This window comes from Dendrobates tinctorius, unplaced genomic scaffold (assembly GCF_039654945.1).
Source record: "Dendrobates tinctorius isolate UK_male_01 unplaced genomic scaffold, ASM3965494v1 ptg000104l, whole genome shotgun sequence".
In the NCBI taxonomy this organism is placed as follows: Eukaryota; Metazoa; Chordata; class Amphibia; order Anura; family Dendrobatidae; genus Dendrobates; species Dendrobates tinctorius.
Window position 1 is genome coordinate 6,651,829 of NW_027361772.1, and position 23,410 is coordinate 6,675,238.

The following is a 23,410-nucleotide window of genomic DNA, read 5'->3' on the forward strand; positions in this document are numbered from 1 at the left end:
GGCGTCGCTGATGGTGTAGACAATTGTGGTGGACACACAAAACTTTGCCACATTTGGGCCATAGTGGTCTTGCCTTGTGCTGCGGCGCTGCCTCTGCTCCCTCTTTGTGCAGAGTTTCCTCCACTGCCTCGACGCACAGAGCTGCTTTTTAAAGCACTAGCAACAATGCTGTCGGGTGGAATGGAAAACATTATGGACTGCACCAGTGACTCTTCGTACTCCCGCATTTTACGCTCCCGGTTCAACGTTGGTATGAGCCTTTGTACGCTGTCCCGGTAGCGAGGATCTAGGAGGGTGTACACCCAATAATCATAGAATCATAGAATCATAGAATCATAGAATCGTAGAGTTGGAAGGGACCTCCTGGGCCATCTGGTCCAACCCCCTGCTCAAAGCAGGATTCGCTAAATCATCCCAGTCAGATGTCTGTCCATCCTCTGTTTGAATACTTCCATTGAAGGAGAACTCACCACTTCTCGTGGCAGCCTGTTCCACTCATTGATCACTCTAACTGTCAAAAAGTTTTTTCTAATATCTAATCTGTGTCTCCTCCCATTCAGTTTCATCCCATTGCTTCTAGTCTTTCCTTGTGCAAATGAGAATAAAGTTGATCCTTCTACAATGTGACAGCCCTTTAGATATTTGTAGACAGCTATTAAGTCTCCTCTCAGTCTTCTCTTTTGCAAACTAAACATTCCCAAATCCTGCAACCTTTCCTCATAAGACAGGGTTTGCAGACCGGTCACCATTCTGGTCGCTCTTTTCTGAACTTGCTCCAGTTTGTTGATGTCTTTTTTAAAATGTGGTGCCCAAAACTGGACACAATATTCCAGATGAGGTCTGACCAAAGAGGAGTAGAGGGAAATAATGACTTCACGTGATCTAGACTGTATGCTTCTGTTAATACATCCTAGAATTGCATTTGCCTTTTTTGCTGCTGCATCACACTGTTGACTCATATTCAGTCTGTGATCTATTAGTATACCCAAGTCTTTTTCACATGTGCTGTCACTTAGCCCTATTCCTCCCATTCTATATATGCTTTTTCCATTTTTATTGCCCAGATGTAGTACTTTGCATTTCTCCCTGTTAAAAACCATTCTGTTAGTTGCTGCCCACTTCTCCAGTTTATTTAAATCTTTTTGAATCCTCTCTCTCTCTTCTCTAGTATTAGCTATCCCTCCTAGCTTTGTGTCATCAGCAAATTTAATCAGTTTACCCTCAATTCCTTCATCTAAATCGTTGATAAAGATGTTGAACAATACAGGGCCCAGGACAGAGCCCTGTGGTACCCCACTTGAGACATTCTTCCAACTGGATGTGCAGCCATTTACGACCACTCTTTGGGTCCGATCACTAAGCCAGTTATGAATCCACCTAACAGTTGCCTTGTCCATTCCATACTTAATCATTTTTTCAATAAGGATTGTATGAGAGACTTTGTCAAATGCTTTGCTGAAGTCAAGATATACTATATCTACAGCATTTCCTTGATCCACCCAATCAGTGATACCGTCATAGAAGGAAATTAAGTTAGTCTGACATGACTTATTAGTTACAAACCCATGCTGACTCTGTTTAATCACTTCATTCTTATCCAGGTATTGACATACATGTTGTTTAATAATTTGTTCAAAGATCTTTCCTGGTATAGAAGTCAGACTCACCGGCCTATAGTTACCTGGGTCCACCTTCTTCCCCTTTTTGAAGATAGGAACAACATTTGCTCTTCTCCAGTCTTCTGGCACTTCTCCTGTTCTCCAAGAATTTTCAAAGATTAGAGAGAGGGGTTCAAAAATTTCTTCTGCTATCTCCTTCAGTACTCTGGGGTGTAATTCATCTGGACCTGGAGACTTGAATTCATTTAGGCTAGCTAAGTGTTTCCTCACTATCTTTCTGTTTATAGATATCCTGGATTCTTCTATTCCCTTAATAGGACAGTGAATAACAGTTGATGTTACATTTCCTTTCTGAGAGAAAACAGATGCAAAATAGGAATTTAAAAGTTCAGCCTTCTCAACATCCTGTCTTACCATTTCATCATTTTCATCCTGTAAAAATCCTATAGCATCTTTGACTTTTCTTTTACTTTTGACATATCCCCAAAATCCTTTATTATTGCTTTTGACATCTCTTGCAAGCCTCAATTCATTTTCAGCTTTAGATAATCTGATTTGTGCCCTGCAGGTTCTGCAGACAGCATTATATTCTTCTTTAGATATGCCTCCCTCTTTCCATTTTATAAACATTTTTTTCTTCCTTTTTAGCATGTGCTTAAGTTCTGTGTTCATCCATCCTGGTTTCATTAACTGCTTCCTATTCTTCCCTCTTTTCGGAATTGTTAACAACTGTGCTTTGAGAATTTCATTTTTCAAGATTTCCCATCCTTCCTGGACATTTTTGTCTTTAAGGATATCCAGCCATTGGATCCCTCCAATTCTCTTTCTGAATCCCTTAAAATCTGCCTTTCTGAAATCTAACCTTGACGTCTGAGTCTTCACAGGTCTTCCGCCTCTAGTTATCCAAAATTCTAAAATAGCATGGTCGCTACCTCCTAGGGTCCCAGCCACTTTTACCTCCTCAACCATTTCCTCCCTGTTTATAAGGATTAGATCCAAGGTAGCAGTTCCCCTTGTTTTCTCCTCTACCTTTTGGAAGATAACGAGACGAGACGAGACGAGAATGTGGGCGATGCGGCGGTCGTTAGATCCAAGGTAGCAGTTCCCCTTGTTTTCTCCTCTACCTTTTGGAAGATAACGAGACGAGACGAGAATGTGGGCGATGCGGCGGTCGTTTCTCAGGCACTGCAGCATGAAATCAACCATGTGCTGCAGACTCCCAACTGCCAAAGAACCGCTGTCCCCTGTTTGAGGCGTGACCTCGGCCTGCTCTGCATCACCCCACCCTCGCTGTACATACTGAGTAGAGGTTTGTGTACCTCCCTCCTCTGGAGAGATGTCTTCCTCCTCCATTGACTCCTCCTCATCCTCCTCACAAAGTGTCCCCTGCCTAGGCCTTTGTGAGGAAACACGTAGCGCAGACTGTCCAGAAGCAGATGGCATTTGGGACTCCTCATCCTCCACCTCTTCCGAAACCTCATCCCTTAGTGCTTGCAGTGTTTGTTGAAGCAGGCAGATAAGGGGGACAGTCATGCTGACTAGTGCATCATCTGCACTCGCCATCCGCGTGGATTCATCGAAGGCACGCAAAACGAGGCAGATGTCCTTCACAGAGGCCCACTCAATGGTGCTGAAGTGTGAACGGCGCACAGTGCGACTTGTTTGCGCCTGATGCAGCTGGTACTCCATGACTGCTGCCTGCTGCTCACACAACCGCTCCAACATATGTAACGTTGAATTCCACCGGGTGGGTAGGTCAAATATGATGCAATGTTCCGGAAGGCCAAATCGTCGCTGCAGAGCAGCGAGGCGCGATCTTGCCGTGCTGGAACGTCGCAAGTGAGCGCACTCTATGCGGACCTTGTGCAACAGTGCATCAAGATCCGGATAGTCCCTCAGAAAGCTCTGCACGACCAAGTTAAGAACATGTGCCAGACATGGGATGTGTGTGAGGTTGCCTAGGCCAAGAGCTGCCACCAGATTTCGGCCATTGTCACACACTACCAAGCCCGGCTGGAGATTCGCTGGCCCAAACCACACATCGCTCTCCAGCTTGATAGCATTCCAGAGCTCCTGCGCTGTGTGGCTTCGATTCCCCAAAGAAATTAATTTGAGTACAGCCTGTTGACGTTTGGCCACGGCTGTGCTCATATCGGTCGTAACAGGCTCCTGCTCTGCTGTTTCTGAGGAACTTGAGTAGGAGGAGGAGTCTATGTGTACAGACTGGAGTCCTGCAATCCGTGGCGGTGGAAGAACACGTACAGCGCCACTCTCCAGATCCGTACCCGGCTCCACAACATTGACCCAGTGGGCAGTGAGGGAAAGGTATCGTCCCTGTCCATGGTTACTGGTCCACGCATCGGTGGTCAGGTGGACCTTGCTACTAACGGCGTTTAGTAGCGCATGTTTTATTTTGCCCTCAACATGTTTCTGCAGGGCAGGGACGGCTCGCCTGCTGAAATAAAAGCGGCTGGGCACGTTGTATTGGGGGACTGCCAATGCCATTAAGTCCCGGAAGGTGTCAGTGTCCACCAGCCTGAATGACAGCATTTCAACTGCCAGAAGTTTGGCAATGCCAGCATTCAGAGACTGTGCTCGGGGATGGTTTGCCGAGTAAGGGCGCCTTTTATCCCATGCCTGTGCTACCGATGGCTGTGATGGATGGGAACGTGCTGCTATGGGTGTAATCTGACAGGGTCTCCGGACAACAGTGGCAGAGGTTCTTCCTTGGCGATCCTGTGAGGAAGCCGAACCAGCAGTGTGTGAGCTGGAGGAAGAGGCCCCAACACGAACTGAAGAGGTGGTAGGTGGTGCTGTACGTTGGCCTACGTCTTCAGGGTGTCTCTGCAACTCCAACTCGTGCTTGGTGCGCACATGTTTCCACATATTTGTGGTATTGAGGTTGCTGACATTTCTCCCTCTTTTGACTCTCTGATGACACAGCTTGCATTTGACAAAGCAAATGTCATCTGCAACTGTGTCAAAAAAGGACCACGCACTGCAACTCTTGGGAGCGCCCGGTTTGCCTTTGGAATGAGGAATGCTCCTAACGGGTGCCGAAGTGGAGGGTACAGGCAACCAAGTCTTCCCCCTCCCTCTGCCTCCTGTTTTGGCCGGTAGGGGAATCTCTTCCTCCGAGCTGCTCCCACCACCTTCCTGTTCCTCACGCCATGATGGGTCAAGGACCTCATCATCTTCCCTCCCCTCTTCAAACAGCTGCTTCTCCGGGGTTGTCTCGCCAGCACCGTACGCACCAGAAAGTGGCAACTGAGTCTCGTCATCATCTGATGCGTACTGAGGTGTGCTGACCATAGGCACTGGCCCACTCGCCTCTTCAGATTCAGAGGGACAAAGAAGTTGCGCATCACTGCATACTCCCTCTTCTTCACATTCAGGAATGCTGCTTGGCTGGCCCCCTCTTTCCAAGCCAACAGATTCCGAGAACAGAAGTAGAGACTGTGATGGCTCCTGTCCATGTCTCTCTGACTGCCTGGGCACTTTGGCAGGTGGTGAAGAGACAGATGGTTGCTCTTCGGTGCTCTGACCCTGAGAGGATGCGGAAGTAATTGAAGTCGATGCATTAGCTGCCATCCATCCGACAACGGCTTCAATTTGTTCCTCCCGCAGCAGTGGGGTACGTTGAGGTCCTACAAAGCTGCGCATAAAGGACTGTTGCCTGCTAAAACTGGGGGATGCTGATCCACTGGTGCCCGCAGCAGGCCCAGAATCCCCACGTCCTCTACCTGTAGAATCCCCACGTCCTCTCCCTGCAGAATCCCCACGTCCTCTCCCTGCTGAAACTCCACGCCCACGCCCACGCGCCTTACTCCCTGCCTTCTTCATCTTGCAAGACTGCTTAAGATAGGCAGAAAAGTACAAAGGGGGGCCTTAGTGTGCTTATTCCTGAACAGCTGGTTACAGGTACAAGAAACACTAATTTTATGAAGTGTGTGTGTGTGGACTACACTTTAATAGGAGCTGATGTGGCCTACACAAGTTCCAAATGTAGTGTTTGGTGAACTTTTTTTGTGGTTTCTTTGTTGGAAACAAACTCAAAGTATGTGAACAAAGAATTGAAACTGATAGTATCACCAACTTTTTGGAGCTATTACAATGCAGGCAGGTAACCTACAATGCAAAAGATGAGGCTCCAAAAAAATTGGGTAATACTAATCTGGCTGCGCCGGCAGGGCACAAGCCAGAAAAAAAGGCTCCTCTATCTACTCCTATATAGTGTTTGCAACCAACCAATGTTGATGGATACGGATGGATGCACACTAATAGGAGAAGAAAAAATGAGCTGCACTCAAAGACAAATATGTGTGAGGCACTGACGCACGTTGAGCGTCCTACAACCAGACGTAGCTGCAGGACACTCTACTCAGCGTGAGCTGCACTCACACACAGTCAGAGACCTCTCAGACAGCCGTCAACAGTGCAGCTAAGTGGGCACTGGCACTGACAGGCTGCAGAAAGGCTCCGCTGTGTACTCCTATATAGTGTTTGCAACCACCGTAGATGGAGATGGATGGATGCACACTAATAGAAGAAAAAATGAGCTGCACTCAAATAAAAATATGTGTGAGGCACTGACGCACGCTGAGCGTCCTACAGCCAGACGTAGCTGCAGGACACACTACTCAGCGTGAGCTGCACTCACACACAGTCAGAGACCTCTCAGACAGCCGTGAACAGTGCAGCAAAGTGGACACTAGCACTGAAAGGCTGCAGAAAGGCTCCGCTGTCTACTACTAGTGTTTGCAACCAACGTATATGGATACGGATGGAAGCACACTAGATTGAAATTATGTAAAAAATGCAGCTCAAAAAATAAAAGATGTATGAGGCAGCAGTGATCACACTGGGTGGCCTACAGCCTGACGTGGCTGCCGGACCCACTCCACAGCGTGAGCTGCACTCACACAGCCCTTGCAGACAGCTGTGAACACTGCTGTTAGGGCAAAGAAGGCTACAGTGGTGGTTTATGTAGCCTGGGTAAAGCACTAGATGTTTGGTGGAATCGCTATTTCTAACTGTCCCTCACAGTCTTCTACAGCAGCCTGTCCCTAACTGAATTCACAGCAGAGTGACCAGAAATGGCGGCTGCGGTGGCTTTTATAGTGCATCATGACATCATTTCGGCAGCCAATCACAGCCATGCCAATAGTTAACATGCCTACATGCCTAACAGGATGTGCCCACACTTCGGAGGATTCCCATTGGCTTAATCAAAGCAAGCAGGCTCATAGCATGATGGGAACTTCCGATTCCGATTCCGGAATCCGATATGACAAAAGTATCGGAAGTCCGTATCGGAATTCCGATACCGCTAATATCGGCCGATACCCGATACTTGCGGTATCGGAATGCTCAACACTAGTGGGGACACGTGATCGCTCGGCAGTAAATGCTGCTGGCGCCGGAACCAACGAGATGCAGGGACTCCACAAGGGCACGCAAGAGGGTGAGTAGGATGTCTTCTGGAAGCTGGTGGCTGCGGGTGTCACTGTGCGCACTATAAGAGAAATGAATATTCATTTCTCTTTAGCAGAGGGCACAGTGATAGCCACAGCCATTGGCTCCTGCCTCCTGTGACCCGCTGCTCCCCCCCCTCGCCAGCCCTCTGGGACAACTGACTTGAGTATAAGCCAAGGGGGGCGTTTTCAGCACAAAAAAAGTGCTTTCAATATACCGGAAGGTCATTTTGAAAATTAGGTTATGCTGTTTCGGTTAAACAATGTTCTGGCGGCCTTCAAAATTTCATAAATGGCATACAGGAACGGGGAGCCATGCATACAAACATAGGGGATAAGGAGCCATGCCTACAAGGATGGGGATAAGGGGCCATGCATACAAGGACAGAGATGGGAAGCCATGCATGCAAGGATGGGGATAAGGGGCCATGCATACAAGGACAGGGATGGGAAGCCATGCATGCAAGGATGGGGATAAAGGGCCATGCATACAAGGCAGGGATGGGGAGCCATGCATACCAGGATGGAGATGAGGGGACAATGCATACCCGGCTTATACTCGAGTCAGTACGTTTCCCCAGTTTTTTGTGGCAAATTTAGGTGCCTCGGCTTATACTCGGGTCGGCTTATCCTCGAGTATATATGGTATTTATTTACACACATAATCAGGAGAAGCACCATGAGCATGTCACACAGGTTCTCCAGATTATATGGTACAACTATTTATTTGCTAAACTGGAGAAATATCAATTTGAAGTACAGCAGGTCCAATTTTTAGCACATTTAATTTCTGCATCGGGGTTTTGGATGGACCCCGTTAAAGTGCAGGCTGTCCTTGATTGGGCTCAACAGTGTTACCTAAAAGCATTGCAGAGATTTCTGGACTTTGCAAATCTTTATCGGAAGTTCATTAAGAACTTTTCGATCATAGCCAAGCCCTTAACTCACATGACAAAGAAGGGAAAAGACTTTTCTTCATGGCCAGCCAAGGCAGCAAATACATTTTCTGCTCTCAAGACAGCCTTCTTTAAGGTCAACCCAAGGTTGAGCTGTCATTCTTTGTCAAGGCAGTTGCTGTCGCTGTTGGGATTGGGGCCATTCTTTCGCAAAAAAAGAATGGGTACCTGCATCCTTGTGCTTTTCACCTCCAGAAGTTCTCTCAAGCAGAGTCTAATTATAATATAAGTGACCGATAACTTCTGGTGTTTCAAAGAGCTTTTGAGGAATAGACGTTTTTTGAAGGGGGCAAAATATAAGGTACCGGTCTTTATCAATCATAAGAATCTTTTTCTGCTAAGGGCCCTTTTTTACTCAGTTTGATTTTACTGTAACTTATCTTTCCCAATCTATAATATAACAGGCTAAGCGTCACTCTGTCCGAAGCCTTTATATACTGCTCAAGCGCGGCGCGCCTGCACAGTCTGGCTCCAGACAGAATGAGGCAGTCAGTGGTGAGAAGTGTGTATGGCGCCCGGAGATGGCGGTATGCTTACATACTGCGATCTCGGGCGCCATACATACATACTTACCTGACTGGGAGGAGCGTTGCCGCGGCGCTTCTCCGGCTGGAGACCGGGACAGGAGTGCGGCCGGAATCGCGCATGCACATAGCGCGATCCGGCGCCATTTTACTGAAGACACATTTGCAGTGGGTCTTCAGCAATATGGCGCCGGACAGTGCTATGGGCATGCGCGTACTCTGGCACTAGACTCCTCCCCCGGCCTCCAGCAAAACGTGACAACGCTGGAGCACAGGAAAGAAGGGTGAGTATAATTTTTTTTTTCTTGTATGTGTGCAGTTTAATAGGGGTGAGGGGGACCATGCATACCAGGATAGGGGGTGAGGGGACCGCGCATACCAGTATTGGGGGGTGAGGGGACCACGCATACCAGTATTGGTTGTTGAGGGGTAGCATGCATACCAGGATAGGGGGTGAGAGGACCATGCATACCACAAAAGGGGGGTGAGGGGGATCATGCATACCAGGACAGGGGGTGAGGGGACCATGCATACCACGAAAGGGGGTGAGGGGACCATGCATACCACGAAAGGGGGGGTGAAGGAACCATGCATACCACGAAAGGGGGGTGAGGGGACCATGCATACTACGAAAGGGGGGGTGAGGGGTAGCATGCATATCATGAAAGGGGGTGAGGGGACCATGCATACCACAAAAGGGGGGTGAGGAGACCATGCATACCACGAAAGGGGGTGTGAGGTGACCATGCATACCATGAAAGAGGAGTGAGGGGACCATGCATACCACGAAAGGAGGGTGAGAGGACCATGCATACCACGAAAGGAGGGTGAGGGGACCATGCATACCACGAAAGGAGGGTGAGGGGACCATACATACCATGAAAGGAGGGTGAGGGGACCATGCATACCACGAAAGGAGGGTCAGGGGACCATGCATACCACGAAAGGAGGGTCAGGGGACCATGCATACCTCGAAAGGAGGGTGAGGGGCCCATGCATACCACGAAAGGGGAGTGAGGGGCCCATGCATACCACGAAAGGAGAGTGAGGGGCCCATGAATACTACGAAAGGAGAGTGAGGGGCCCATGAATACTATGCAAGGGGAGTGAGGGGCCCATGCATACCACGAAAGGGGAGTGAGGGGACCATGCATACCTCAAAAGGAGGGTGAGGGGCCCATGCATACCACGAAAGGGGAGTGAGGGCCCCATGCATACCACGAAAGGAGAGTGAGGGGCCCATGAATACTATGCAAGGGGAGTGAGGGGCCCATGCATACCACGAAAGGGGAGTGAGGGGACCATGTATACCACGAAAGGGGGATGAGGGGACCATGCATACCAGGAAAGGGGGGTGAGGGGACCATGCATACCACGAAAGGGGAGTGAGGGGACCGTGCATACCACGAAAGGGGGGGTGAGGTGACCATGCATACCACAAAAGGGGGGGTGAGGGGACCATGCATACCATGAAAAGGGGGGTGAGGGGACCATGTATACCAGGATTGGGGGGTGAGGGGACCATGCATACCAGGATAGGGGGGTGAGAGGACCATGCATACCAGGATAGGTGGGTGAGGGGACCATGCATACCAGGATTGGGGGGTGAGAGGACCATGCATACCAGGATTGGGGGGTGAGGGGACCATACGTACCAGAATAGGTATAAGTGGTACCATGCATACCAGGACAGGGGGGTGAGGGGACCATGCATACCAGGATGAGGAATAGGGTGCCATGCTTACCAGGATTGGGGGGGTATATGCATACCAGGATGAGGAATAGGGTGCCATGCTTACCAGGATTGGGGGGGTACCATGCATACCAGGATATGGGGGTGAGAGGACCATGCATACCAGGATAGGGATGAGGGGGTACCATACATACAAGGATTGGGGGGTGAGGGTACCATGCATACCAGGATAGGGATGAGGGGTGCCATGCACACCAGGATAGGAGGGGGGCAGCACATACCAGGATGGGAGACCATATACCAATAAAAATGCTCGCCACCCGGGCATAGAACGGGTTCATAGCTAGTATAAGAATATCAAGGCTGAAACTTTGTCTTGTAGCTTTGTCCCATAGTTGAGGGACGAAAATCCAGTCAAGATACTTAGTGAAAGGGTGGTGGTGGGTGCCTTGGGGATATATGTCAGGCAGCACATTCAGGTACAAACTCTATGTATCTACTAGTACAACCCGTCCTCATGCCCCAAGCTTATACTCACCTCCTGTGCTGGCGCTGTTCCTGCAGTGTTGGCACTCGCGGTCGTGGGACTTTCATGTGGTTGCATGATACGTGCATCTGGCGCCAATCATCGCTGGCATCATTTTCCCTGCCTTGAAACAAATTGAACATGAAGAGGAGGAAGTCAGAGATCAGCTGCAGTCCGTATTTACTCTCCATGTACAATTTGTCCGAAGGCGGGAACAATGAAATCAGCGCTGATTGTGCGCTGGGGTCACGTGTCACAACAACTGCACGGGAGCCTCGGTGAGAGCGAGTGACGACCCCACAAGAATATCTTTGTATTATATCTAGGCCAAGCGTGGGGTGTGAGAAGGGTTGTCAAAGTAGTGGACAACATCTTTAATGAAGTGCATGATTATGTTTTGGCTGGACATCCACATTCTTCTGCTACTTGGAGATCTCTTTCTAGGTCCTTTTGGTGACAGAATGCTTGTAAGGAAGTTGACAGGAAGCATGTCTGCAAATGCAGAGTTTGTTCCACAGCTAAAGCCTCTTGTCAGGCTCCAGCGGGTTATCTCTTGCCTATCGAGGTGCCGTCACAGCCTTGGACTTCCTTTTCCATGGACTCTGTGAGCGAGTTGTCTAACTCTGGATGGTGGGTGGGTTGTGGACCGTTTCAGCAAAATGGTTTATTTGGTCCCAGTACAGAAGTTGCCAACTGCTAAGAGTTTAGCTATCTTGTTCATTTTTCATATTGTCAAATTGCATTGTGTTCCCAAAAACATTATTTACGATAGAGAGTTTCAATTTCTAGCCAGCTTTTGGGGTAGTTTTTGCTGAAGATTGGATAGTAAGCTGTCTTTTTCATTATCATTCTGAGACTAATGGGCAAACAGAAGGGACGAACCAAGAGGTAGAGCATTATTTAAGGTGTTTTGTTTTGTCTAATCAGGCAGATTGGGTGCAATTCCTGCCCCTTGCTAAATGAATGTCTACGGCTACCAGGACCTCGCACTTTTTTTGTTGCAGGGATTACTTGGAAGCTTTTCAGGGTTACAATCAGCCAATAATTGAAGTCTGAAGGGAGGTCGAAAGTGTTCTTTTGGTAAAAGGCGACTGGACCAAAAGAGGTGCCAACCGTAGACATAGGGAGGCTCCATTCTTTATGGTGGGGGAATTTGTGTGGTTGTCCTCAAAAATCTATCTATAAAGGTTGCATCTAGAAAGTTTGCTCCTAAATTTGTTGGTCCTTATAAAATTATTAAAGTTTTGAATCATGTAACGGTTAAATAGAAATTCCCTGTGGCTTGGAGGATCAATTACCCTTTTCATTATTCCCTTTCAAAAAGATTTGAAGGGACACCTGGTCCTGAAGACATAATTGAGGTGTATTTTGAAGAGGATCGGGAGTATGAGGTAGAGCGTGTTCTTGGTTCTAGGCGGGTCAGGCGCTGTCTGCAGTATCTTGTTAAGTGGAAAGGCTATGGTCCAGAAGATAACTCCTGGGTTAATTTGGAGGATGTGAATGCAGATCGCCATGTGAGAAAGTTCCATCAACCACGTCAGGGGCTTCTGAGGGTCCGGTGGCCCCTCATAGAAGGGGGTAATTAGGGATGGGCGAATCTACTCGTTAGGACTCGTTACTCTGCGAGTAGTAGGGGACTCGCAGGACTCGGTACTCTGCGAGTTTCCAAGCGATTACTCGCACAGTAACGAGTCCAAAGTAAATCAATGGCAATCCTAGTTTTGGTCCGTTTTGTATTCTACTCAGATTCTCAGATCAATGCTTTCTGCTTTCAGAGTTTAAATCCGAGTTTTGCTTTCAGAGTTTAAATCCGAGTTTTGCTTTCAGAGTTTAAATCCGAGAGCATTCAGAGTTTTGCTAACTCGCTATCACTGTAGGATCATTTTTGACAGTCAATCCGGGTCCAGCAGCAGAGGAATCGCTGCAAACTCGCTTCCCCATTAATTAACATTGGACTCGCTAGACTCGCAACGAGTAGCGAGTCCTGCACTCGGACTCGTTAGAGTCTAGCGATTCCGAGTAATTTAGGATTTGCCCATCCCTAGGGGTAATGTCAGGGCTTGGTTTTAGGATTTGATTCAGTGACCTTTTCCTATGTGGTTGGTTTCCCTCTCTGCTGGGCTAAAGTCCTTTTCATCTTTGTGCAAATGATGATGGTTTCTTTTGTCTTGGTTTTCCTTTCTTGGTTGGCTTCTCTCCAGGTAGTTTCCATTTTCCCTTTTGGCTCTGTCCTATCAAATTTTTGGATGGACATTACATGTTCACCTTTCATTTACCTCATTTGTTAGCTGCACTTTCAGCTCCTCAGCTAGGGGTTTAACTTATCCAGTAAGCCCCAGTTGTTTTCCTGCTGCAAATCTGAGTTTTCCTCCTCAGCACCTTTCCCTTTTTCTCCACGTTTGAGTGCAAATTTGCCTCCAGTATTTGCTGATAACGTGCTGCAATCATGTTTCCTTCAACTTTGACCAAGTTTCCTGTGCCTTTGTAGCGCACACATACCCAAAACATCAGCGATCCACCTCCGTGCTTTACAGTAGGAATGGTGTTCCTTTAATCATAGGCCTTGTTGACCTCTCTCCAAATGTAACGTTTATGGTTGAGGCCAAAAAGTTCAATTCAATTCAATTTTGGTCTCATCACTCCAAATTACCTTGTTAAAAAAAATTACCTTGTTAAAAAAGTTTTGAAGCTTGTCTCTGTGCTGTTTTGCGTATTGTAGGCAAGATACTTTATGGCCTTTTCGCAGTAATGGCTTTCTGCTGGCGACTCGACCATGCAGCCCATTTTTCTTCAAGTGCCTCCTTATTGTACATCTTGAAACAGCCACGCCGCTAGTTTTCAGAGAGTCCTATATTTTAGCTGATGTTATTTGTGGGTTTTCCTTTGCATCCTGAACAATTTTCCTGGCAGTTGTGGACGACATTTTTGTTGGTCTACCTGACCATGGTTTTGTTTTTACAGAGCCCCTGATTTTCCATTTGTTAATCACAGTTTGAAAGCTGCTGACTGGCATTATCAGTTGCTTTGATATGTTTATGTATACCTTTACTGTTCTATCCGGTTCAACTACCTTTTCCCATAGATCCATTGACAATTCTTTTGCCTTCCCCATGACTCACAATCCAGAAATGTCAGTGGCTGGATGAAAGATACAAGAGTCTGTCTGGATATCAGAAACTCACTCAGCTTTTATGCAGACGCTGATTACAAGCAAACAGGTCACAGGTGAGGATGTCACCTTTAGTAGCCATTCAAACACATTTGTGTCAACTTCTGTACATGTTATCAGGCCAAAATCACCAGGGTATGTGAACTTTTGAACAGGGTCATTTGGATGTTTTGGGTTGTCATTATGATTTAAAAAAAGAAATCACAGTAGTTTGACAATAAATGGCTTCACCCAACCACTAACCATGAGTGGAGAAAACATTTTGGTGAAATCATTCATATTCTCTGAAAAAAAGTCAAGACAGCAAAAATTCTGCCGGGGTATGTAAATTTTTGAGCACAACTGTATATGTAAACCGAGCTCTAATCGCTGCATTCTGTAAGCCATATTCCCTGCTATGACTATGGCTCACACTGTCCCGACTTGCAGATAAGCAACTTCTCCCCACTGAGCACTTCCAACCATCCTTTCTATGTCCATTTGCAGCTCAGTCCCACTCTGCAATCCTCCAGAAAGGGTTAAATGGGAGTTCCTTGCTGGCACATCACTTCTACATGTCTCCTGACTGTGTGAGCCTCCACTTTCCTCATCTATCTGACCACTGTCATATACCTCCATACCTCCAGCATTCTGCTGCGCCATGTGCTAATGTAGTTCGGCATTCTGCCCCTGACACTTGCGATTCACCACCGCTGCAGCCCCTTGCATTTCCGTGTTTGATGTGTGGCCCGTACACTGAGCCACACGTCATCCAATAGCGTCATCAAGGAGCGTTCAATGTCTTCCAGTCCCCGGCCTGTGGCTCAGGCTTGATGAAGGCCTTGAGCGCCGTCTCGGATGTACACGGGGGAATGTGCTCTCCTACACTTCTCCAGCGGACTCCTGGGAAGGTGGTGGTGATAGGCAAGCATGCAGCCAGCCAACTCCTTCTTGGGTGATCTTTTACCTTTAGCTGATCCTCCAAGCTGAACATCTCCAGTAAGACACTGCCTAAATGACCGTTTTCATCTTTTTCCCCTCTTATATATATTTTTTTCCACACAACACCCCCAAACTCCATGGTGCAGCCTCAAATATATCTGCACTTTTATTTAACCCTTAAGGGGCCTAAACAACTCCCTCACAGTTCTAGGCCCTTTCCTTAATCAGTTCAAGTCCATATATTCATTAAAGTGTGCGTTCCAAAAGTCACTCCTTCCTTTCCGAGCCCTGCTGTGCATCAGAACAGTAGTTTCCCCCCACGTATGGGGTATCAGCATACTTCGGAGAAATTGTACATCAAATTTTGTGGTCTATTTTCTCTTGTTACCTTTCTGAAAATAAAAAATTGAGGCTAAAACATTTTTGTGGGAAAAATTAGATTTTTTATTTTCATGGCTCAACATCAAAAAACGTCTGTGAAGCACCTCGGGGTTCAAGGTGCTCACCACATATCTAGATAATTTCATTGAGGGGTCTAGTTTCCAAAATGGGTCACTTGTGGGGGGTTCCACTGTTTAAGTACACCAGAGACTCTCCAAATGCGACATGGCATCCGCTCTCGATTATCCAATTTTGCTTTCAAAAAGAAAAATTGTGCTCCTTGTCTTGCAAGCTCTGCCGTGCACCAAAACAGTAGTTTTCCCTCATATTTGGGGTATCAGTGTACTCAGGAGAAATTTCAAAACAAATTTTGGGGTCCATTTTCTCCTGTTACCCTTGTGAAAGTAAAAAATATGGGGCTAATGTAACATTTTTGTGAAAAAAGTAAATTGTTAATTTTTTCCTTTCATATTGCTTTAATTCCTGTGAAGCACTTGAGGGGTTAATAAATTTCATTGCGAAACGCGTGTCGGGTGTCCTGGGTCCCCAGCTGCTATGATATAAGGTATTGTACCTTTCATTATGTATGCTCTCATTATGTGAATACTATTTGTACCCCCTTTGTATTTTGGCGTTTTTGCATACCACTGGCAACCTTGCATCTATCTAGAACATTTTATATGGCAATTTTGCTTTCTATTATTATACCATAATACTGATGCATAGCTGCCAGTTCAGTGATTATATACTGTACTTATATACTATTGCACACAGTTTGTATTATATGGTTTTTATCATGTGTAATCATTATCTTGATATTTATATGTGTGGGGGGATTTACACAAATATGACAATCTTTTTATTAGGTTTTGCTTGAGTACTTTGTATACGTTACCGGGGTAGACCCACTTGTTCTCCTTGTATACCTGTGGTGCCTTCTCTTTTTGATTACTGTTTTATATGTTGTCTTTTAATATATTTGAATAAACTTTACATGTTTAAATTATTTACATTTTGGCCTTCTTGTAAAGCTTTCATTTGGTGTTCTTTATGCATTTACATAGTAAAAAAAAACCTGGATTTGCCGGAATTCAGACATAGGATTGCAGATATCAAAGTATTATTTTACTCAGCTTCCCATGAGCTACATGCCCATATTAGACTTAGGAGAGTTGATTAACGCAAAAAAACTTGATTAACGCAATAGGTCACTGTTTTATGACACATTCCCCTTAAATGCCGATGTCGGCTATTGACAGCAGCATCTTCTGTAACTGATTAAATAGCAGTGCTCAAATCCAGATCTGATCGGTGCTGTTAGAGATGGTTTATTATGTTCCAACATTTTTATTAAAAGAAAATAGTGAAATAGAAAGACATGAAACTGCAGAGAGCTTTGCCAAGGTTCTGGCATATCAGACAGGGTGGAGACTTTTAGGGTACGTGCACACGCTGCGGATTCTGCTGCGGATTGATCCGCGCGGATTTTGCAAAATCCGGAGGTAAATCCGCAGATCAAAAGACCTACGGTTTATCTGCGGATTAGCCTGTGGTTTTGCCCTGCGGTTTATCATCTTTACAATGGAGGAGATGGTAAACCGCTGCAGAATCCGCAGAAAGAATTGACATGTCAATTCTTTCTGCGGTTTAGAAACCGCAGCAAATCCGCACCGTCTGCACTGCGGTTTTTCATTTCCATAGGTTATAATGGTACAGTACACCGCAGCAAAAACTGCTGCGGATCCGCAGGGCCAAATCCGCTGCAGAATCCGCAGCAGAATCCGCAGCGTGTGCACACACCGTTATAGGTGGAGACTTTGGTTTGGCAAATTTCCTTAGTCAGGTTCCAATAGATGCATGTTGAGTTCTAGTATAGGTGGCACCTTCATACTTAAATGGATTGTCTTCCTTCCCTCTGGTAGAGAACTGATTTTCAGAACTGGAAAGTCAGTGTGCTTTATTAGCCAAACTTTTCTGAGAACAGTGTCCATTTGGCTGATATACGCCGTCACATTAATTGCCTCCTTTCTATTTGCAGATGCTGCCGATTCCTTTTCCGCCATTGGGCTGGATTTTGGCCGATTGCAACCTTACCGAATAATGGTCCAAGCTCAGCCATCAACAGCCCTCCCATAGATGGATATTGTGCTCCTCAGCACCGGAGGAGGACTATTCACCTGGAGACCCCCCCATGTTCTATCACTGAGAACACCAGGATCAGTCTGGGAATACGGGACGAAAGCAGCATCTTGTAATATCTGCTGTAATTCTTGGGGTGATGATGGAACCTCTAGCTGTGCCACCCAAATGTCCAAGTACGCATCTTCCTGGTTGCTATACATCAGGTTTAGTGCAGTGATGTCCATCTTGTGACTTTCCATCTGTTGGTCAAACTACAACACCCAGCATCTCTGAGAACCTACAGCTATCATAACATGCTGGAAGTCGCAGTTTAATGGCCAAGCATCAGATCTTTAACACAGTGAATTCGATACAGGGGCTCTACAACTGGAGCCCGTCCACTATTTTTCTATATGGTACCTGAGGTGTTATAGTTGTGGTATATTTTAAGTACAGAGATCTATGACGGCACAATCGTTAAACATAACTTTAGGCTTAGCTTAAAGAAGACTATCTTGTTCGGAAGAGACAGGACGGACAGGGAATATATTTGCACTAAGGCTTTGTTCACATGAGTTTTGATTTATTTTGACAGCTAAAACGAGTAGTAAAACAGGAAAAGTGAAAAGGGCTAATCACAGACGATTTCTGTCTTTAAGGGCAGGAACAGTTGACTGATTTCTCCCTGTCCAAAAAAAAACCAAAAACGGTCCGATTATGCTAATCACACTTGGATCAGAATGGGATTCGATTTTCTCAGAGTCGAAATAAGAAAAAAGGTTTCTCTACCTTTTCCATTATATTAGTCTGTGACAATCGGACTGCACTCTGACATCATCCAAGTGCAGTCTGATTTTTTTTTCCCACACACCCATAGACATGAATGAGCAAGTGCCATCCGATTCATTGAGGCTTGCTGCAATATATATTTCCTCGGACCACTTGTCCAAGGAAAACTTTGGATGTTTGCACAGCCCCATAGAATTACATGGGTAGGATTACTATGACATAAAAAATTTATTGTTGCTTGTTTAAAAGGAATGTATCATCAGAAAATTACACATTTTCATTTTTGTCTTCTCATTTTTTCCTCCCCTTCTCCCAGGAGCCATTACTATTTTTTAATAATATAGCAATATGGAGGTATCGTTTTTTGTTTTTTTTTTTAGGGATGAGTTGTAGTTTTGAATGTTTACCGTACAATGTACTGGAAAAAAAAATCCAAGTTCTGTGAAATTGCAAAAAGAAAAATGTATTTCTATCATTGTATGTTGGATTTGATTTCATTGTGTGGTAAAAATGACCTGGCATCATGATTCTCCAGGTCAGTAAAATTACGATGATTCTAAACTTTTGTTTGGTTTTTTTTTATTTTATTGCAAAATAAATCACATTTTTTTAAAATTTTCGGTCCTTAAGGCTATTTTAGACTCATACTTCCTTCCCTTTAAAGAAGACTTTTCAGAAGTCTCATTATCATCAGAGACAGTATGACAATTAACAGATAACACCTCTATAACACAGGATTCACCAATCACAAGAGGCAAATCTAGAATAGCCCCACCGACCAGTGTGAAAATTGCAAGATCTCTTTAAAAAAAAAACCAAAATACAGATTTTTATAAGAAAAATGAAAACAAAAAAAAAAACATATTTAACATAAAACCTCTATAGAAACATTTTCTGATGATAAATTCTCTTTAAGGCCCTTTCACATGGGCTGATGAAAACTGTATGGGGATGAATGAATGAAATTTTCGGTTCCGGTAGGGCAGGCATATTGTTGGCAGCATGTCCTCTGTTTATATGGGAGGAGATGTGCAGCTGACAATAATGTTTTTTAGGCATGTATAAACTATGATTAGTCATTGAACAAGTGTTTTTCTTGTTCACTGGGAGCTCATCTCCACATTTATAATGGCCAATGATCGGAAACGAGCGTTCTTACAAGTGGTTACGGAGTGCACGGGATCATGGTTTTTCTAAATATAAAATGAATCAGATCTGCACAATGTGAACAAGGCCTAAAGGTTCCAAAATTTAGACTTTTCAGTGTCTAATCTGGAGATTAGTGCCCATTCTCTTCTATGACGAATAAGACCAACTGCAGGAAATACTGTAGCCCATTGCAGAAGCAACATGCATTATCACCACTTTTGGCCTAAAAGGGTACATGGATGACAGACATTTGTGTCATGTCCGTAAAAAAAAAACCCTCGTGTTTTTGTCACTTGACATATAAAGGAGATTACGGGTTTCTGGCTACTTTCCCCCTTTTGCAGTTCGGTTCGATTAGTCATAAAGAGGCTGAGCAGTGTAAACAGGTTATCACCTATCTAAAGGATACGTGACAAGTTGCTGATCCTATGGATAGGTGGTAACTTGTTTTATGTGGACAATCCCTTTTATAACACTATGGAGGATACAGAATCCATATCTCTATATATAAAACTGAATGTATGTGTGTGTGTGTCACCAACCAATCACAAAGCATCTTTCATTTCACCAGAGCTGTTCCAAAGAAGCTGAGCTGTGATTGGTTGCTATAGGCAAAAGTTTTCCTTGCAACCAAACACTAAGCATCTCTCATTTCACCAGAGCTGATTAAAAGAAGCTGAGCTGTGATTGGTTGCTATGAGCAAGTTTTCCCACTTGACACATCAGCAGACACTGACATGGTGGGAGAAATCTAGCATCCCCGGGAACATAAGCTCCATCCATTGTCTGCCCCCCAGAAAGGAGCAGAGAGCACATGACAGAAATGAATCACCCCCCCCCCCCGTGCCCATATACCCATCACACATCCTCCATCCCATAGGCACATCTTCCCTCTTAAAGGAATCATTGATATGGAAGATAGGGCAAATCCACCCTGCGCTTTGGATTAATGCCAGGCCTCTCTTAAAGGGATCCCCCGGTATGGAAGTCAGGGCAAATTCATCCAGCGCTTTGGTTTTGACCCCAGGCCTCTCTTAAAGGGATCCCCAGTATGGAAGTCAGGACAATTGGCTTCAAATGCTCTGGTACTGACCCCAGGCTCTCTTAAAGGGATCTCCTTTATGGAAGTCAGGGCAAATCCCTCAGCGCTCTGACTCTGACCCCAGGGTTCTATTAAAGGGATCACTGGTATGCAAGTCAGGGCAAATCCACTCAGCCCTCTGGTTCTGATCCCAGGCTCTCTTAAAGGGATCTCCGGTATGGAAGTTTGGGCAAATCCACTCAGCGCTCTGATTCTCAACCCAGGCTTCTATTAAAGGGATCATTCTGACCCCAGGCCCCTCTTAAAGGGTTCCCCGGTATGGAAGTGAAGGCAAATCCACTCTACACTTTGGTACTGACCCCAGGCCCCTCTTAAAGGGTTCTGGCTGACAGGATGATGTTGGATATTAGGGGTAGTAGTCCGTTGGCTTTGACGGGATGATGTGAGATATTAGGGGTAGTAGTCCGGAGGCTCTGGCTGATGGAATGATGTGGGATAATAGGGGTAGTAGTCCGGTGACTTTGACGGGATGATGTGGGATATTAGTAGTCCGGTGGCTCTGGCTGATTGGATGATGTGGGATATTATGGGTAGTAGTCCGGTGGCTCTGGCTGGCGGGATGATGTTGGATATTAGGGGTAGTAGTCCGGTAGCTCTGGCTGACAGGATGATGTGGGATATTAGGGGTAGTAGTCCGGTGGCTCTGGCTGGCGGGATGATGTGGGATATTAGGGGTAGTAGTCCGGTAGCTCTGGCTGACGGGATGATGTGGGATATTATAATGAATGTGGCTATGCGGAGTGGGCGGGGCTCTACACTCAGCTTTGTATATATAGATATAATCATTATAATTTTTTATAACTAACCGTAGTTAGTTACTATGCCCAGGCAGCGCCGGGCTCTTCAGGTAGTTCTCTATAAACACGGGCGAGGTCCTGGTGCTGGTATCCCAGCCATTAGATCTTTGGGCATATACTCGAGACATGCTATAAATATCTGTCGTCAGACAATCCCTTTAAAGCTCCCTGGCCATTTTCCCAAAACTATATATGCAGATGAAATCTGACATGGTTCATTACCCTTCTGTGCCTCATCATTTAGACAGAACTCACTGTTTCTCATGGTCCCCTGATGAACAAGATTAAAATAATCCCAATGATAATTATTTTCTACCTACGTTTCCATTTTACAGTACAGAGCTCAAAAGCTCCAGGATAGCAGGCAGCAATGAGGCCCATCCTAATGGATATGTACTGTCATCTTTGCAGCCATTTTGTTTTCTTATGTTATCAAAACTGATAATGATGTAGCCCATATGCAAGCTACCTTTTTGCCCATAATGTGTCATTTACAGCAGCAATTTTTCCCAAATTTTCTACCTTTAAAGGAAATAACGCTATTAACCAGCAGATATGGCATTAACCTGTAGGTTAATAGAGTAATAAAAGCGTAGCTACAGGGAGAAAATGAACTGTAATCCTTCTGGGAGCAGCCGGCTTTCAGTGACTTTGACAGCCAGCTTTGCACGGATGTATTGCACTACTGGCTGTCAGTCAGTGAAGGGGCGTGTTTACAGCCACCAGTCACTATGCACTGAGCAGTGACTGAACCCGTGCTGACACTCCTCTATGACTGATAGCCGGCGGCTCTGGGGTAAAAAAAAAAAAAAAAAATGCTAATTTTTTTTCCGGAGCCGCGCTTCCGTTATGAAAGCTGTCTAACGCTATTAACCTGCAAATTAACCCTTTATCTTCAGATGAATAGCATTAATTAATGTCATGAACAATTCAAATACAGCATAGAAACCATACTATAATAGCAAATACACTGGGTACAAACCGTTACCACCTGCAGATAACACATACATATGAACACAATGAAAAAAATCAATACTCTTTGGATGTCCAAACTTTTAAACTTTTTTTTCCTCTATGTTATAGCCCCTGTTTAGTAACATTGAACAGTAGGGATCAGGGTCCGAAGACCCCACTAATCGATGAAACAAGCGCAGAACTTAATCTCAAGAGCAAGCGGATTGGCATAGACACTAAATAGGAAATATATGGTCTGTACTCCGCTCTGTGCTCACGCTCAAGGATAGGCTAAAGGCTTTGCCCCTTGTCTTGAGAAAATGGCAGGGTTTCAGGACCTGGATTCCCACAGGTCAACACTACAAATGTGGGGTCATAACATATATTAACATATCATAAAATATCACAAAATGTTAAAACTTTAGTTACCCATTGAGTTTCATTTAAGAAGCCATATGCAGAGCAGCAAAAAAAAAACAAACTTTTAAGGTGATATGATGAATGATCTTTTCAATTTATTGTTTTGGAGATTTGTGTCTTTTTTTACTTCTAGTTTTTATTTTCCTAAGCAATTAAGCAGAAGTCTAAAATCACTGATAAATAAAAGAGTAAAATATGAATTAGATATTTATACGGGCCAAACACACTGGTGCTGTGTCCTAACATATCATGCAGTATATTAAGGCCCCCATTGTCAAGCAGTTTTCGGCCAGAACTCTGTCTTGAAATTGCCTAAAGGGGTTGTTCGGGCTTGGGGTTCAAGTCTGCAGTCATTTTATGTGATTGCAGACTTGTGAATCCTCACAATGCACGCTGTCAGGATTCTCCAGTGCCGGGAGCACACTGTTGCGTGACTGCAAGTAAGCGATTTGCATTCTTACGGTCACATCCCGACTAGACGTGTCCAGCCATGCTCAATTCACTTGTATTGAGTGAGCTCGCGCATGTCTAGTCAGCAGGTGACAAATCAAATAATTGCAGTCATGCTCCCGGCATCGGAGAATCCTAACAGCGTGCACACTGCATACGGTGAGGATTCACAAGTCTTCAGTTACATATAGTGACTCCAGATTTGAACCCCAAGACTGGACAACCCCTTTCAAACCTTGCTAAACTTTTGCATAGCGTCTCTTAATAAATTTGTCACATCTTAATGAATCGGGGTCTACATGTCTAATGATGGTCATATCAATAGTGGCAGGCATTATTTTTCTAAATTGGAACGGTTTGCAAAA

At 45.3% G+C, this 23,410-nt stretch overlaps 1 protein-coding gene across 1 annotated transcript in view; it reads left to right on the plus strand.

Moving 5' to 3' along the window:
- The window catches only part of LOC141100450 (melanin-concentrating hormone receptor 1-like), a 55,356-nt gene extending 36,872 nt beyond the window's left edge, over positions 1 to 18,484 (plus strand). Inside the window, exon 4 of the mRNA XM_073588957.1 lies at positions 17,302 to 18,484. Coding sequence (XP_073445058.1) covers positions 17,302 to 17,518 — 217 coding nt within the window. The 3' untranslated portion in view covers positions 17,519 to 18,484. The remainder of the gene's footprint in view (positions 1 to 17,301) is intronic.
- The last annotated feature ends 4,926 nt before the right edge of the window (positions 18,485 to 23,410 follow it).